This window comes from Pinus tabuliformis, chromosome 7, assembly GCF_031772625.1.
Source record: "Pinus tabuliformis cultivar Carrire ecotype Pingquan chromosome 7, CPIR1, whole genome shotgun sequence".
NCBI lineage: Eukaryota > Viridiplantae > Streptophyta > Pinopsida > Pinales > Pinaceae > Pinus > Pinus tabuliformis.
The window spans coordinates 1,475,796,645-1,475,812,571 of NC_142293.1; the positions used below are offsets into that span (position 1 = coordinate 1,475,796,645).

At 39.2% G+C, this 15,927-nt stretch overlaps 1 protein-coding gene and 1 pseudogene across 2 annotated transcripts in view; one reads left to right on the forward strand and one right to left on the reverse strand.

Annotated features, from left to right (window-relative positions):
• Positions 1–15,927, forward strand: part of LOC149253386 (uncharacterized) — a 372,890-nt pseudogene that overhangs the window by 62,747 nt on the left and 294,216 nt on the right. Inside the window, exons 4-8 of the transcript XR_016266201.1 lie at positions 148–298; positions 461–555; positions 785–904; positions 1,010–1,075; positions 1,284–1,430. The product of XR_016266201.1 is annotated as an uncharacterized LOC149253386 (transcript). The remainder of the gene's footprint in view (positions 1–147; positions 299–460; positions 556–784; positions 905–1,009; positions 1,076–1,283; positions 1,431–15,927) is intronic.
• On the reverse strand, positions 11,349–12,235 carry LOC149253387 (uncharacterized). Its single transcript, XM_089460908.1, has 2 exons — positions 11,777–12,235; positions 11,349–11,651 (listed from the first exon to the last, which is right to left on the reverse strand). Exons 1-2 carry the CDS (start codon positions 12,233–12,235, stop codon positions 11,457–11,459), a joined length of 654 nt encoding a protein of 217 aa, XP_089317034.1. The 3' UTR covers positions 11,349–11,456.

Here is a 15,927-nt window from a genome sequence, read left to right on the forward strand (position 1 = left end):
TTTTGTTCATTTCTGATGGTTCTACCTGATATATTGACATTGCATGAGTCATGTAAATTGTTGGACTGCTAATCATAAAAGCGTTCTTTTTACTATTGTTGTTTTCAAATGACTAAATCATCCTTTTCCTTGATTTTAATTTCAAAGGCTATTGAGTGTCTGCTACTGGCATTCAGGGCGCTCTATTTGCTTCTGTTGTTTGCACCATCCATAGTAATTGGGACAGTTGCAGAGGAAGCAAACATACGAATTCGCTCTCTTTGGTTGGGTCTCCTTTTAAGAACAGTTGAGCATGCAGGCATGTAATATTTGACCCTATGTAGTATATTTCTCCTTTAGTGAAAGGTTTTCTGTTGCTTGCTTAGCGTTCTATTATATGTTTGTTGATTTTCTTACTAGTTTCTAGATCTTTCAATTGTATTGTTCATCCAGACTCGAGTTTTATTTGGCAATTTTGTAGGTCCAGCTTTCATTAAGTGGGGACAGTGGGCAGCAACTCGTCCAGATATCTTTCCACCAGACATATGCAATGAACTTGCCAAGCTACATTTCAGGGTAGCCTTCTAACTTGAAATCCACAGGTTCCCTTATGCTGAATGCTTTTTTTTGATGTGAATTCTCTGCTCCAAATTACTTGAAGAAGCTACTTATAGAGGATTCTTCTGATGTAACTTGGCTGCCGTATAACTTATTGAAAATAAATACTAGTAGATTTTGGAATTACCTTATGCTGATAGTCACAAAGTTTAGTATTTTATTATATTACTGTGCCGATTTTTTACAGGCCCCAGAACACAGTTTTTCAGTGACAAGGGACATTGTGAGTAAGGCTTTCAGGTTGCCAATCGAAGAAATATTTGAAGAGTTTTCAGAGAAACCAGTGGCATCTGGTAGCATTGCACAGGTATACCTTGTTAAGTTCTGGCAACATGAGATTACTACTCCTGAATCTTCAGTGAAAACTTGTATTTCTAAATTTGTGAAGACACATTTTGTTTTCTTTCTTCAGGTTCATCGGGCAGTTCTAAAGCAGAAACTGTCTCCAGAAGGGAAACCTATCACAGTAGCGGTTAAGGTAAGAAATGGATATGGGGCCTGATAGCTTTGCCAGAGTTAGTGTTGTTTATATGTATTAAACAAGAGAGGGTCTGAAATTTGAATGATTTGCAAGACTTTGTTTTTGTTTAAAATCTTCCTTTATATTTTGGATTGTTCTGTATGTTTTATCCATGGATATATGGTAATATTTTTCAAGTGTGTATGTATATTTATTTTCACTGTAGGTGCGCCATCCTCATGTAAGCAAAATAATCCAAATGGATTTCACAATAATAAAATATTTTGCAAAGGCTTCAACGTTGATGCCTGGTCTGAAGCATTTGCAACTTGACAAGAGTGTGCACCACTTTGCAAGTTTCATGACTAAGCAGGTACCTTCTAGTCACATATTTGCAAAAACATGTCCCATTAAGAGAACAAGGCTGGATGATTTTTTCTAATTCCTAAATTTTGGAATATGTGATAGGGATACAAGATAAGGCTAAAAAAATTCTGTACCTATTTTTGGAGGATGCAGAAAGGTTGTAATACCTTGATTTTGGCATGCAAATAAAATGGGGAAAACACCACACCTTTTATAAACAACCAAGAAAACCTAATTTTCAGAAGTGGGTGATTATGTGCAAATGGTGTATTAGTGGTGAGAGGAACACATGGTGATGTAAATAATTTTATATTGCTCATCTCTCTTTTGAGAGGAGTGTTGAATATCTTGTATTGTTTTGAAATAACCCATCAATTAAAGATTGGTGGTTGGATAGCACTTGGACAATGAAAATTTTGATATGAACATGGCTAAACAGCTGGTTTGTGGGAAGACATACCTAGTGGGCTATGGATTTAGATATTGATCAAGGCAGATTGCCTTCTACAATAAACAATATTAAATTAATAGGGACGGTATTAAAGAAAGTTCATTCCTTCTTATGACTTCACTGTTACGGACTTGTTCTATGCACATACCACAAGTGAAAATAAGGAGAAAGAGTTATAGCATTAGGATGTATGCAGGCCTACTCGACAACTATGGACATATGATAACCAAGTTCAATGTTGTTTGAATGGTGGATCACCTCTCTGGTCAAACAGATGTTCCGTGGAATCTTTTCTCCTAGTGTCAATGCCATACAGTCACAAAATCCTCTACATCGAAGGAGATGACTCGGTTGATTCCACCCATTTATGATATAGCTACAGAAACAAGAATACCATCCCTAATGTCACTCCTCATATCGTATGAGGTTTCATATTGTGATTTACATTTGATGGGGCTTTTGTTAACATCCATGGAGCATTTGGATGGATTTTGGGGTGGGGGGGGGAGACCTTCATGGAGCCTTTTCTATTCTTGAGCCTCAGAATAAATCCTAGAAGTCCTCAATGGGGACTTTGACCTAAAACATGATGGCCCAAGCATGAAAACCGTGCTTTAATAAGTCATAATAATAATAATAAAAATATTTTCTTTATTCTTTTGATAAGTACATCTCAAATATATTTATGCAAACCATACCTAGTTACAAAATTCAACATTACAAACAAGCATAAGCAACTGATTGCAAAATGAATAAAGTACCTTTTGATTGAAAGCCCACCTTCTTTAACGTTCTCTTGCGAGGTGGGTGAGAAGACATATGACAAATGTAGGTGGCAAAGATATGAATGCACATCGTCATCAGCTAGTGGTGACTACTGGGGCTCTTTGCTGGCTGACTAGAAGAGATGATGGGAGAAAAAAATTCTGCTATAGGGTCACCTACTGTTGGTGGGTAACAAGAGGGAAATTAGATCGAGATCCCTTATCTCTCTCTATCATTGACAATTTATTCATCAACATCTTTTAACCTTACATCAATTCATTTGTAAGCTTATCAATTTTTTTGGCAAAGGCCTGCAAAGCAGGATCTACTTGGGAACTAGGTTTGATCTTAGGTTCAATCCTATCCCTAAGATAGTTGAACAAATCAATCCTAGCAACATTTATATTTTGTTCTACCTCAACAACCATAAGTTTAGCCTCTGCTAGGTCCTTGGGACCTTTATCCCTAAGGGCATAGGTTGGCTGTCCATGAAGAGATCTAATATACCTATTGAGGATAGCATCATCAGAAGGCATGTATCTTTTAGGGATCTCTCCAAGGAGGTTATCAAACCTTTGAGTGTATTCCTTCACAGTTTCTTTCTCAATTTTAGTAGCTTGGAGGAATTTCTCAAAGAGCATACCTCCATCTAAGGTTGAGGATTGTGAAAATTTCTAAACAGAAATTCTATTATTGCAGCAACTGATTTATTTTACCTACTTATTTCTCAATAAGTTATTTAGGAAATCACTTCAGTAAATATTAAAATAAATTCTACTGCAGATATCACATCATTATACAGAAACAAATATATGCACAAGAATCAGAGTCATGAACACAGTTATTTTTGGACAATTGTCCCCGGAAAAACCCAATGCGGGAAAACCAGTGCAGCAAAGGAGGGCTTTATTAATCTTCAGCAACAATCGCTTTTACAGAAAAATTTTGCATAGACACTGGGAGAAAACACTTGAGACTTTTCTCCGAGACTTTCTGACACCCTGGAAGACTTCCTTTCCCTACTGTGTCATTCTGTGTGGCTCTACGCTGCTCTGCCCTTCTCTGCGTCATCTAGCGTCTCTATGTTTTGCGTCTCCCCCTGCGTTGTCTCTCAAAGTCCTTGCATCACCTCTTCTGAGCTCCCTGACTGCTGCTAATCACCCCCTCTTCCTCCACCCTACTACTCTCCCTCTGAAACCGATTTCACTCTCTTTGAGAATCGATTTTCCTTGGGATACTGAGTATCCGCTGGTGTGTCTCCAAATGACCCTCAAGTCTTCTCTTATACTTTTCCTGTTGATGAATCAACGGCTGAGATTAAGTCCCTAAGCAACGACTAAGATTAAAACAGACTTGATCCTCATCTCTTAGAAGCTTCTCATCCTTATCTTTATTAATACCCATTAATATTTTTATTTTCCTAAGTTTAGACTTAGGAACCCATTAAAATTTTTAATTATTTTAATAACTCCTCATTCGAATGGAATGTCTCCATATGATTTCTGGGTCTTGGACATCTCTTGTGCCTTAGCCTCTCCACAAATTTTCATGGCTAGAGCACATCCTATGCTACCACAAATCAACAAGGACCATCTTTTCGTGAATGCTTCATGAAAGGTATCCCAATTAGGAATACCTTAGGATAAACTAAGATACCAATCTCTAGCATTTCCATCAAAAGTTAGGGAAAACAACATCATGACTACATCTTCTTCCATTATTAGCTTTGCACTCATTGCCTAATAAAATTCATGGATGTGTTTCTCTACAGTGGTGGCATCAGTGCCATTGAATTTGGGAATCCATCCATGATACTTCTTAGGCAATTGATGCAAGGCATCAGGGAGATTGCTCAAATCCAAAGGCCTGAATGCGGCTATAAGCCGTGGTCCATCCATGGAGAAAGTGGTGGTTTTATTAGCAAATAGTTTCGTAACCACATGACTAGTAGGATTAATGGGAGATGTAGAAGCTTCAATGGTCTTCTTGGTAGTCTTACTCTTTCTTGGAGCTATGGTATCATCAGAAGAACTACCAGGGGACTTGATATCATTGGATTCAAGAGTCACCGGAAGAGGATCTATCTTGTTGTTTGAGATATTCTCTTTAAAAGGGGTGAAGCTAAATCTTCAAATTACGAGGAGGTTGACTCAATTTCCCCTCGGCAATGACGCCAAAAATATTTCCTCAAAATCTAGCAGATCTTGTAAGTGGTGCCCTATAAGGAGAAAACTAGACCAAGGGATAACAATGAGGTGTGGCCCAGTGTTACCATTGCCACTACCTCCTTCTCTTTTGTGGATTTTCACCACTTGGGAGGCTTCCCTTTAGATAGGTCACCCAAGGATATATGAAGTTCAAGGATCAAAGTGATAAGAAAGACTTATAGAGGACAATTCCTTTTAAGGACAAGATTGAGCAAGTGTAATAGGGCAATTTGCATCCTCTAATAAGGCCAATATAGGCCAAAAATGATCTAGGAATTGAGAGATAGAAAATTAAATGGATTAACCTAGATTCAAGAGGCCAAAAAAAGGTTTCCAAACAATGAATATCAACAAGCAATGGAATAAGAAACCCTCAACAAGCCCCAAGTTGAAGCCTAGGGCAAACTAGGGTTTATCTAGGGCAAGATTAACCTAGGGAAAGGATTTTTCCTTGGAATGGATGGATTAGCCAATAAAGGGGTTGATCATAAGGCAAACGATGCTCCTCTCAATGTTGATTCCTCCCACTAGCAAACACTTTCAACCCTAGCTAGTTTTGTGCCCTAGCTAGCAGCTTGACCTTGAGGGGCCAAAAATGAGATTAGGAGAGAGAAAAAAATATTGTGTGTTGGGTTGTGTTATATTCTTTCCACGACTAGCCCACATAGTTAATTGGGGGGTTAGAAGGGGGGCGGAGCCCCCCCTTCGTTGCACCGATTGCGTAGTGGGGGGGGGTCACAGGGGGTTTGAGGGGTGTAGGTAACCCCACTCTATGGGGTCCGGGGTAGCGCCCTGGAAAATTTTGTTTTTGGACCCTATATTAGGTTGGGTGGACCTACCTATGGTTTTGTGCATGATTTTCGCACATGGTTTTTGGATGCGATGGTTTTCGGTCCATGGTTTTGGACGCGATGGTTTTCGGTCCATGGTATTGGATGCTTCGGCATGTATAAATATGTATTGTAACATTGAAAGGAAAATAATGAAAAATCAAGCTGGTAGTCCCGGTTTTGGGATCCAGGGGAAAATCTCTGTGTATATGTGTTTTATGTGTTATGCTCTCGGATTGTTTATTTTCTGTGTTTTAGAATTCGTATGCAGGTAATTTCTGTACAGGGTTAAAACCTACATTGTGATTGATTTTGAAGTTGATCAACAAAGTGACAAGGCCAGTTCCTAGGCCTTGGGTTGATGGAGTCTATGGGAGTGAAACATATGCTAAATCTTGGTAAGGAATAAGGGAATAAAGAAGCCCTAGCTTTCAAAACTTTAACTATTAATTTTGTGAGATGTTGTCGCTCAAATTGTATGGGTACAATGCGACAACAACTCAGGGCGGGGGATGTCACTCTGATCCTTGCCCTCTCCGTTCTAACTGTCTCCCAACAATAGGTTATGGGGGGTAGTCCCTATGGAATGTGAGAATGCAAGATTCGTTGGACCCCAACAAATACGGGAGACACAATTGAATGGCTCGGCCACTTGGTTGATTTAACAAATTATAGAGATTAGATTAGATTATTGAGCGAGACCAGTGCCTTATGAAGTCAAATACTTGCTTTATATCAATTATATACCAAATGACCGGATGAATAGTGGTTGCTTGGAGATGCTTTGCTATCCTATAATCTAGGTGAGATGCAAAGTCTTGGTCTATTTTAGTTAAATGCCTAGCTAAGTGAATCCTTTAATCCTTAGTTGTTTTGACTCTTGAGGCTAGTATCTAAAGTAAGTTGTAGAGAGAAGTCAAGGTGAAGCAAGAAATGGCTTCGTTAACGATACCTCCCCTTGAAATCTAACCACCCGGTGCCTCGGGCACTACAGAGACTGTGGCTCTGACGACTGCAAGGTCATTGTGTTAACCACTAGAGAGGGTATATCCTTCACAAGCTACAAGAAGAAGGGTGGCCCTATTTGTCTATCAACCAAGCTTATGCTTGGATGTTATTTAATTAATGCAGGGCTAGGCCTAGGATGTAAATCCAAGATCATGAGTGCTTCTTAAGGTGAGATTACTTATGATCTTAAGCAGGGTTGCGGGGGAGCCCCCCCCCCCCCCAATGCATCCGCTCCCAATTCGCTCCTCGCTCGGGAGCTAGTCGAGAGCACGCTCCCGAAATCGCTCTTGAACGGGATCTAGTTGATAGCGCGCTCCCTTTAAAAAAAAATTTGCTCCTTGGTTTCTAGGTAGCGATTAGGGGAGCGATCGCTCCTTGACCGCTCCCCTTCGCTCTGGAAGTGATTTTTTAAGAGGGGGAGCGGTTGGGGAGTGATCGCTCCTGACCGCTGCCCCTCTTCAAAAACGCTCCCGTCGGCGCCTGAAAAGGCTGCGCGACCGAGAGAGAGGGGGGATGGCTGGCTGCAGAGAGGGAGAGGAAAGCGAGGGAAAGGGGAGGCAGAAAAGGATAAAAATACCCCCTCCCCTCCCATTATTCACCCATTGGAGAGAGTAAGAGAGAGTTTGGAGCTTGGAGAGAGCTGTTGATTTGGATTAGCATTAGATGTGCTCTAGGCCTCAAATTTTGCAGGGAGGCTTGGGCACATGCATTCCAAAGAACCTAGAAACTGTTTTGGGAAATTCCACCTAGAGACAATTATATTAAAATAATTAATATTTTTAATAGAGTTCCCAAGTCTAAACTTAGAAAAATTAAAATATTAATGTGTATTAATCTAATTGTTGGTGTAACTTCTAGAAAAAGACAAAGATCAATTCAAAACGATTTGAGCCTGTTGTTGCACAGATTGTCGCAACAACGCTCAGACCGGGGGCTGTCACCCTGATCCCCGATCTCTTCGTTTAAGCCTGTCTCCCGCGGCTAAGGGGGGTAGACCCTATAGGAAAAAGGATGACCAACCGTGAATCGGTTGGTTTGGGAGACACGAAAAGAAATCAGCACTAAATAGATTTTATTAAATTAATAGACCAGTGCCTTTTGGAGTTAATGTTAAAATGATTACTTACTAAATATTGCAGAAATGTAAACCATGTAGAGCAATCATTTATCATCAAATAAATCAAAGAAAGATTAATTTTTATCAAATGCGGAAAATGCTTAATGGCTTAATGATGCTCCAGCAATTTAAAATTTCGAAAGATAAAGTGCTTTTAAATAACAATGTAATTTTAAACGCTAAAGATCATTCAAGCATGCTAAATGATAAACATTAATTCCACATCAAAATTTTAGCCTTAGCAGAAAAGATAAAACGTGATAAATCCCTAAGCCAAGACTGAATCTAGAAAAATATTTCCAAAAATATTTTTATGTTTTCAAATGAAATAGGACTATATTAACTAAAGTCTAAATAAAGAAAAAGCTTTTGATTTTTTTTAAATTTTTTATAATTTTTATACTTTTATGATTTTTAATTTTTATATTTTTTATGATTAATAGAAATAAAACTAAAATTAAAATCTAAAACTTTAATAAAACTAAAATCTAGTCTAAATTAAAGGAAACAGACTTTGAACAAAATTTATACAGCTCTAAAAAATAAAATAAAATCAACACTAAATCTAATTAAAACCTAAATGAAATTGGACTTTTTATATTTTATGCATTTTTATAATTTTTACGATTTAAAAATTTTAAAGCTAAATTTTTAAATACAATCAAGTCTAAGTTTCTATGCTAAACTAAAGTTAAACCCAAAAAAATTTTCATGTTACCCTAACTATTAAAAAGGACGTATCTAAACAAAAAAAATCAAATCTATTTTTTAACCTACCCCTGCATATCAAATGGAGACTTACAGTAAGGAAATTGACAAGTTCACTTGGTGCTGCGCAGGTCGACAGAAACCTGGGGTGCAGATGGAGTTTGATGTACATAGCACGCAGGCAAAATAAAACTCAGCTTACCATACAAATTTTTGTCTGACATGATACCTGGCCCGTGTATATAAAAGAACGTGATTTTTGTAGTTGGCGTAAGGTGCGTGAGGGAAAGACGGAGCTGATGAGGAGTTTCAACGTGTTTTGTAGGTGCGTGGAGCTCTTTAGCAATTGGAGCAACGTTTGGAGGAGTTACAGATTGATAATCGACGTGCTCGACTGGCAGACGAACTTCAACGGATTGCTTTTCTTCGACGGCGGATAGAGGATGGCTTAGCAGTTTCCAGCAGTGTTCGATGTCAGAATGCTCTGATGTATGGTGTTTTGGCTGCACGTGGGGGAAAGATCCTGGTTACGTGGACGCAGCGTGGAGAGGGGACGCAGACAGAGGTGGAGGTGGGAGAAAGATATCAAGGGTGCAGGAGATGTGTGATTTAGGGTGAAAATAAAACATGCGGAAACTTGGAGAAGAGAGGTAACAGTGTATTTTTTTGAGTGGATACCGCTGCAGGGGTGGATAGAAACGTTTAAAAAAAATGGATTGATACGTGGGTAACAGAGTAGCATACGGGATTTGAGGAGAGATGAGCAAGTTGCGTGAGGATAAAATGCAAAAGGGACATATTGCTGAGTAGGCAGCAACATGGAAATGGAGCGGATTGCCCAGGATGCCCAGAAAAGCCACTGAAGCTCTCCACAAGATCAATATTTAAAATTCCCTGCTCCAAATTTGCCTGATAAAACCTTGAAAATTTCTCAAAACCTGCACCTGCAACCTACAATAGAAAACCTAAAATAATACGTGCAAGAAACGAAACTGAAAACCCTACACCAAGCTAAAAATTTACAGTATTTACAAATTTTTGACTCTTAAACAGCCAGATTTATCAATAATCAGCAGTAATATGATCAAAATTTCAGATTTACTATGAAAAACTTCAGAAAATCTCTCATGCAATTCAGAAAAATAAACTAAATGATAAACCCAGGATCAAAACTAGTTGGGCTCTGCAAGAAAATGCTTGCGGGAGTTGGCTGGTTCAGCCGAGAACTTCCCCAAACGCCCACTGGTCTTCTTCAATAAGGGTTTCCTGCACAGCTCACTTCAACCATCAATAAAGAGAGAAAAAGCAGTACTAGATCTCAAAAGCAATGGAGATACCTGCCATTACTTCAGAAATTCTAATACCATTCAAACCCTAGCAAGTGAACAAGATACCTGTGTTCAACAATACTCTACAATAAGCTGTTACTAATGGCTGAAAATTAAAATATGCAGAAAATAAAATAGCTCACAGCACTTCCAGAGAGTAACACCAGCAAGATTTCAACCCCAAAGTCTTTCTTTATTAGCACCAGAAAAAGTTTACAAGAGAGTTTCTTTAGCACAAGACTCACAGATCGAATGATCTCAAATGATCCCTAGGACCCTATTTAAAGGAAAAATCCCCAACAGCTAGTTCGAGTGATCCATGTCAAACTAATCTCGACCGTCGATGAGGATCAAGACATCTCTTAATCTCATCCGTCGAATTTTTTAATGCATTAAAAATTGAAATTCTGCATTTATTTACTCAAAAATATTATTATTTTATTATTTTTATTTTTATTTATTTATTTTTTAATTTATTTTATAAATTTTATTATTTTTTATTTTTTTTAAATTTTTATTTTTTAGTTATTTTTCAATTTTTTAATTTTTAAAGTTTTTAATTTATTTATTTTTAAATGGATTCTCGAACTTAGCCTTTGGAAAAATTTACCTAGGACCTAGGACTTAGGACTTATGAGGGGATTAGAACATTTTCTAACCCTCAAGACACTTTACATTATTTCTTTTACAACTTTACATTTCAAAGGGGAAAACCCATTTGACATAGACCCTCATAAATCACCCAGTTTTGCGACACAACTATAATCTAGCAGATTAACACACTAGGATTCTCCTAAGATTCTAATGACAAAATCCATTTCGGCTTTGGGGTTAGGCTGAAGGAAAACTCTGCCGATCATGGATCGTTGAGACGAAAAACCTTCCGAAACGTAGATTATCACTAGAAAGTTAGGTCCACCTAGGCAATTTACATACATGACTCATATCTGCTAAGATTATTTACAATTTATACACGCAGACTGGGTTTACAACATAATATGATCAAGTCAATGATGACTGTCGAATGGCATGGACATGTCGATCAAGCGCTATCCAATGTTGCACGAAGCGGGAGCGAAGCGGAAGCGCGAAGCGGAAGCGCGAAGCGCGGAAGCGTCATTTTCCAAAAATCTAGGGAGCGAAGCGTCCGCGGAAGCGTCTGCTATATATATATATATATTTTTATATATTTTTTTGCATTTATACTCAAAACAAACATCCCAAATACCAAATTAATTGTAGAAGACATGAAAACATGCATATTTTTGCATAAATCAAGATAGATATGGCATCCATGATTCCATTGTAGTTACTAGTATGTACAACAATCATCTATATTCTAGCTATTACAAACATACATCAAATTTTTAAGCATATTATAAAACATAAAACATTTAAGCATATTATAAAACATAAAACATAGAGCATATTATGATTTATCTAGCAAGTGAGCAACTGTCAACATTTGTCATGTCCAAAATTCAAATAATAATGTTTACAAAATATGTCACTTGGTCACCGCCAAGCCAAAAAGGTTCAAAATTCAAATTCACAAGTCTACAAGTCTAATGAGTAATCTATAGACTATGACAAAAAGAAGTAGATTGTGAATATATCTACTAATCTCTCCTCCTTCCACCACGAATAGAACGTGATGGCGTGCCTCCACGTGGTGGCAATGAAGAAGATGGTCCCTGTGTAAGTCGTGGCACTGGAACTGATGAAGAAGAACCCCCTGCTGTTGGTGTTGAACCATGGAACCTAGGACCAGATGGGGGTGGGGGTGGTGGCATATCAACACGGTCATCATCATCCTAGAATCGCTCAAAAAATTCATGCAAAAAAAAAAAAAACACTAGTTAACAAAAAAATTAAAAACATGAATTAGAGAAATGCTTTATAAGGGAAAATTGGAAAATTCATACCACAATGGACATACCTGGATAAGAGCATCCTCTAATTGCTCTAGTTGCAACACTCCATCCTCCAAATTGGGCTCCTCTGGATGCTTGTCCCAAGTCAACAAGTCTTTATTAGACTTTGCATCTTCACAGTAATGGGACAACAATCGCAAGTTGTAATGAACATAAACCAAGCTCTCTGCCCGGTCTAAACTCAACCTGTTCCTTTTAACACTGTGGATGAAAGAATAAGAGCTCCAACGCCTCTCTGCAGAAGAAGTGTTTACCACCTGTGATAGCACCCGCAATGCCAAACTCTGTAGAAGTGGAGTAGGCCCTCCATGCATGTTCCACCACTCAAGAGCAGAAAAATGCTCTCGATCTTCAATTGAATGCATGCTCCCAAATGGACCAGTGTTGAGCGTATAGTTGCTCACCTGTCTCCGTACCAATGCAGCCTCCTCATTATCAGGGATTAATCTACTCAATGCAGCCATATATTTTTCGTGAACCTCTTTATCTTGGTGTGGTTTTTTCCTGCTTCCCCCCCAGGTGCTGGTTTTGAAAGCCATGATGGATGATAGTACCTAGGTGTCAAAACATATGCTAATGCATGCAATGGAACATTTAGCATATCCCATTGCTTTTCCACCTCTTCACGAATATAATTGTACAAGGTGGTATCTCTAGGCTCAACAATGTCTTTAATCTGCCCCAACATGCTATCCATTTGCTCATACACCTCCCCAATTACTGGTCGATCTGAATCTGCAAACTTGATCATGTAATAAATTGGTTTGGTGAATTGCAAAACATATTTAACCTGTGACCAAAAGTAAGTGTCAAGAACAGTGTCCTTGACTACATTAGCAGTAGCACCATCTGTACACTGGTTAATTTCATCCCATGTTTCAGCACACACCAGATTAGTTAAAGCTTGTCTCACCTTCACTAGCCGCCTAAAGGTGAGGTAATAACTAGCAAATCTTGTCTTTGCAATTTTAAGCAATTGCAACTTGGAGTAAGTGCCATAGAAGTAGTTTACCCTTGTATGCCCTGTGATGAATTTAATGAGCTGCTTCCCTTTCCTGTAAACCTCAGCAATCCACCCACATTCTTTGTGTTTCACAATATCATGCATCAAAAGGTTCAATGTGTGAACCAGGCACCCAGACCAAAAGATGTGTGGATGAGTACGCTCAATAATTTTTCCTGCTGCCTTACAATTTGCTGCATTATCTGTGATCACTTGAACCACATTATTCGGACCAACATCTTTGATTGATTTCAATAGGAGATCTGCAATGTTTTGTGCAGTTGCACTGATGGAGGAGGAGTCATGACATGCAATAAATACTGCACCCTTAGAAGAAACACCAAGAACATTTATCAAATGTTGGTTTCTAATATTTGTCCACCCATCTGATACAATGGATACCCCATAATCCACCCACTCATGTGTAAAACGTGTCAAAGCTCTTTGAACCTTAGCTTTTTCTCTTTCTAATAACACTGTTCTAGCTTTCTCATAGTTGGGGGCCTTGTATCCTTTTGGGGCTTCATTGATGGCCTTTACCATGTCATGCCAATAGGGAGAGCGAAGCACATTGAATGGTACACCGCAAGCACAAAGAAAACGGACTACCTTTCCATCCACATCATCCCTCCCAGTAACATTAAGGAAATCCCCTATTGTTTTTCTACCTCCAGAGGTTGCAGAAGTACCATAAGGAGATGGGCAACTACCAAATTTAGAGGTTGCACTTGATTCTGAATGAGTTTTTTGTTTCTTGTTTTTTTGTTGTGCAGCCATCTCTATTTTGATGTATTTTTGTCTTTGTTCACTTGAAATTTTTGGGCAAATGGCTACCCCCACAGAACCCTTTTTTTCATCACTCTCTAGCACCCCACAAAAATGCCTCCTCAGACGGGTATATGAACCCGTATATGGTTTTCCTCCATGACAATCATGAGGGCACATCCATTTGTAAGATCCACCACCCTTTCCCCCTTCAAGTTTGGTCACATAGTTCCACAAGGGATTTGATGTACCTTTCCCATCTTGTGCTTCAGTGTCCTCTTCAAGTTCATCCCCTTCCTCTTCAAACCCTTCCTCCTCATCATACATTGGGTCACTACTATTAGGACCAAGTTCATCCCCTTCCTCTTCCCCTCTATTCCTCACCCTTGCCATCATTAAAACCAAGAGTGGAATGATACATAGAAGCCAAAAGAACACCATCTTGGAATATGGATATAGGTGGTGGACAACCTGTAAATAAAGGAGCAAGTAGAAACAATGGGAAAGAGTAGGAGAGGGAGGAGAAAAATACAATTTTTTTTTCAAAAAAACAAGGGAGTTTGGGGTTTGAACTTACCTCTTTAGCTCTTGTAGATGAAGTCCTCCAAGCTCTTGCTCCAAGCTCCTCCTCCTTCTCCTAGCTCCTCCTTCTTCACTCCTCCAAGCTCTCCTCTCTTCTCCTCTCCTTTCCTCTCTTCTCTTCTCCTCTCCTCTCTTCTCTTCTCCAACTCTCATAAACTCAAAGTGAGAAAATGAGAAGAGAATGGGGGCTTTATTCTTTTCTAAAGTCACCCTAGACTCACCCTAAACTAACCTAACCCACCCCCTCATGCTAGTTAAGTCACATATTAAAACAAATTTAAAAAAAATAAATTAAAAAAAAGGAGGCCGCGGGGTTGCTTCCGGAATCCCCTGGGTGGCGTGCGGTTCCGGGCCGGAAGCGTGGCGCCACCCCGTGCCCGAACCGCCCTCCGATCCGCGGTTCCGGGGTGGCCGCAACCCAAAAGGCAGGAATCGCATTTAAATTCCGGAACCGCGCCACCTCCTCCTCCGAATCGTGCTTCCAAATTGGATTCCGGGACGGTTCGCTCCGATCCGCGGTTCCGGGTTTGGATCCTCCGGGGGGGGGGCGATTCCTGCAACCATGGCGCTATCCCTTTTTGCGAAGAAAAGGGGGTGTACTGCTATGGGTAGTTGACAGGTAGTGGTCAACATCTGGCTCTACTTGGGGACACATTGCTGCACTGTAGGAATGTGAGAATCCAGAATCTGCATCCACGCAACACACAACAGAAATAAGTAGCATCCATTCAAAAATCATCATATAACATTTAAGCACATAAAAGATAGAAGCTCTTCATTTATTAACAAGGAAAGTAAATCTAATCCTAAATCAGAAATAAAATGCTGAAATAACAAGGAGTAGGGATAGAAATACAATACAAAGGATGCCCCATGGCATCAGATATCATCTTTGAAGAACAGCTTGAGCATTTGGCCATTTGCAGGTAGATCAAGTGGTTCGCCATCCAATCTGCTCAAGTGGAATGAGTTTGGTCCAGCTATGTCTCGAATGATGTACGGTCCCAGCCACAAACTGTCGAACTTCTTATGTTTTCCTGGTTTCTCATTCTTGCGATCCCAAAGAAGTACCATATCTCCCACCTGCAAAGATCTAGATCGAGAGAATTTATCAAAGCTTTTCTTAATGTTAGATTGATTTTTACATATAGCATCAAAAGTTGTCCTACGAGCTTCATCTAACTCCACAATCTGATCTATTCTATTCTGAACAACATCCTTTTGAAGGAGTTGATAAGCTGGCAATTTTAGGTGCACAGGTAAAGTTACATCCAAGCCATAAACTAATTCAAAGGGAGATTTACCAGTAGCTTTCTTCTTAGTGATTCTATCTACCCATAAAGCATACTTCATTTTGCTATCCCATGATCTCTTATTATCTCCTACTATCTTCTTGATAATGGTTATGAGATTCTTGTTACTTGATTCAGCCAGACCATTACCCTGAGGATAGTAATTAGACGAATGAGATAAGACAATGCCATACTTGAAACAAAAAGATGAAAACTCTAAGGAACTAAAAGCTTTGGCATTGTTAGTAGTGATCTTAGCAGGGACACCAAATCTAGTAATGATATTATTTTCAATGAAATCCATAATAACCTTTTCAGTGGCATTCTTAGCAGGAATGGCTTCAACCCATTTAGTGAAATAATCCGTAGCAGTCAAAATCCATGAGTAGCCATTGCTAGAATTTTCATGGAACTTCCCTATGAAGTCTAGACCCCAATGCTGAAAAGGTGCCTCTACAATGACAAGTTGTAGGGGCAAGGCAGCAAGCTTCTGTTTCCCAGTGAATAGTTGACA

Bases quoted from the DNA above. Each gene is read 5' to 3' on its own strand.
- LOC149253387 (XM_089460908.1), bottom strand. From the start codon at position 12,235: ATGGCTGCATTGAGTAGATTAATCCCTGATAATGAGGAGGCTGCATTG. The intron at 11,652-11,776 runs GTATGTCCATTG...GAGCGATTCTAG, and splicing joins TAGAGGATGCTCTTATCCAG to GATGATGATGACCGTGTTGA.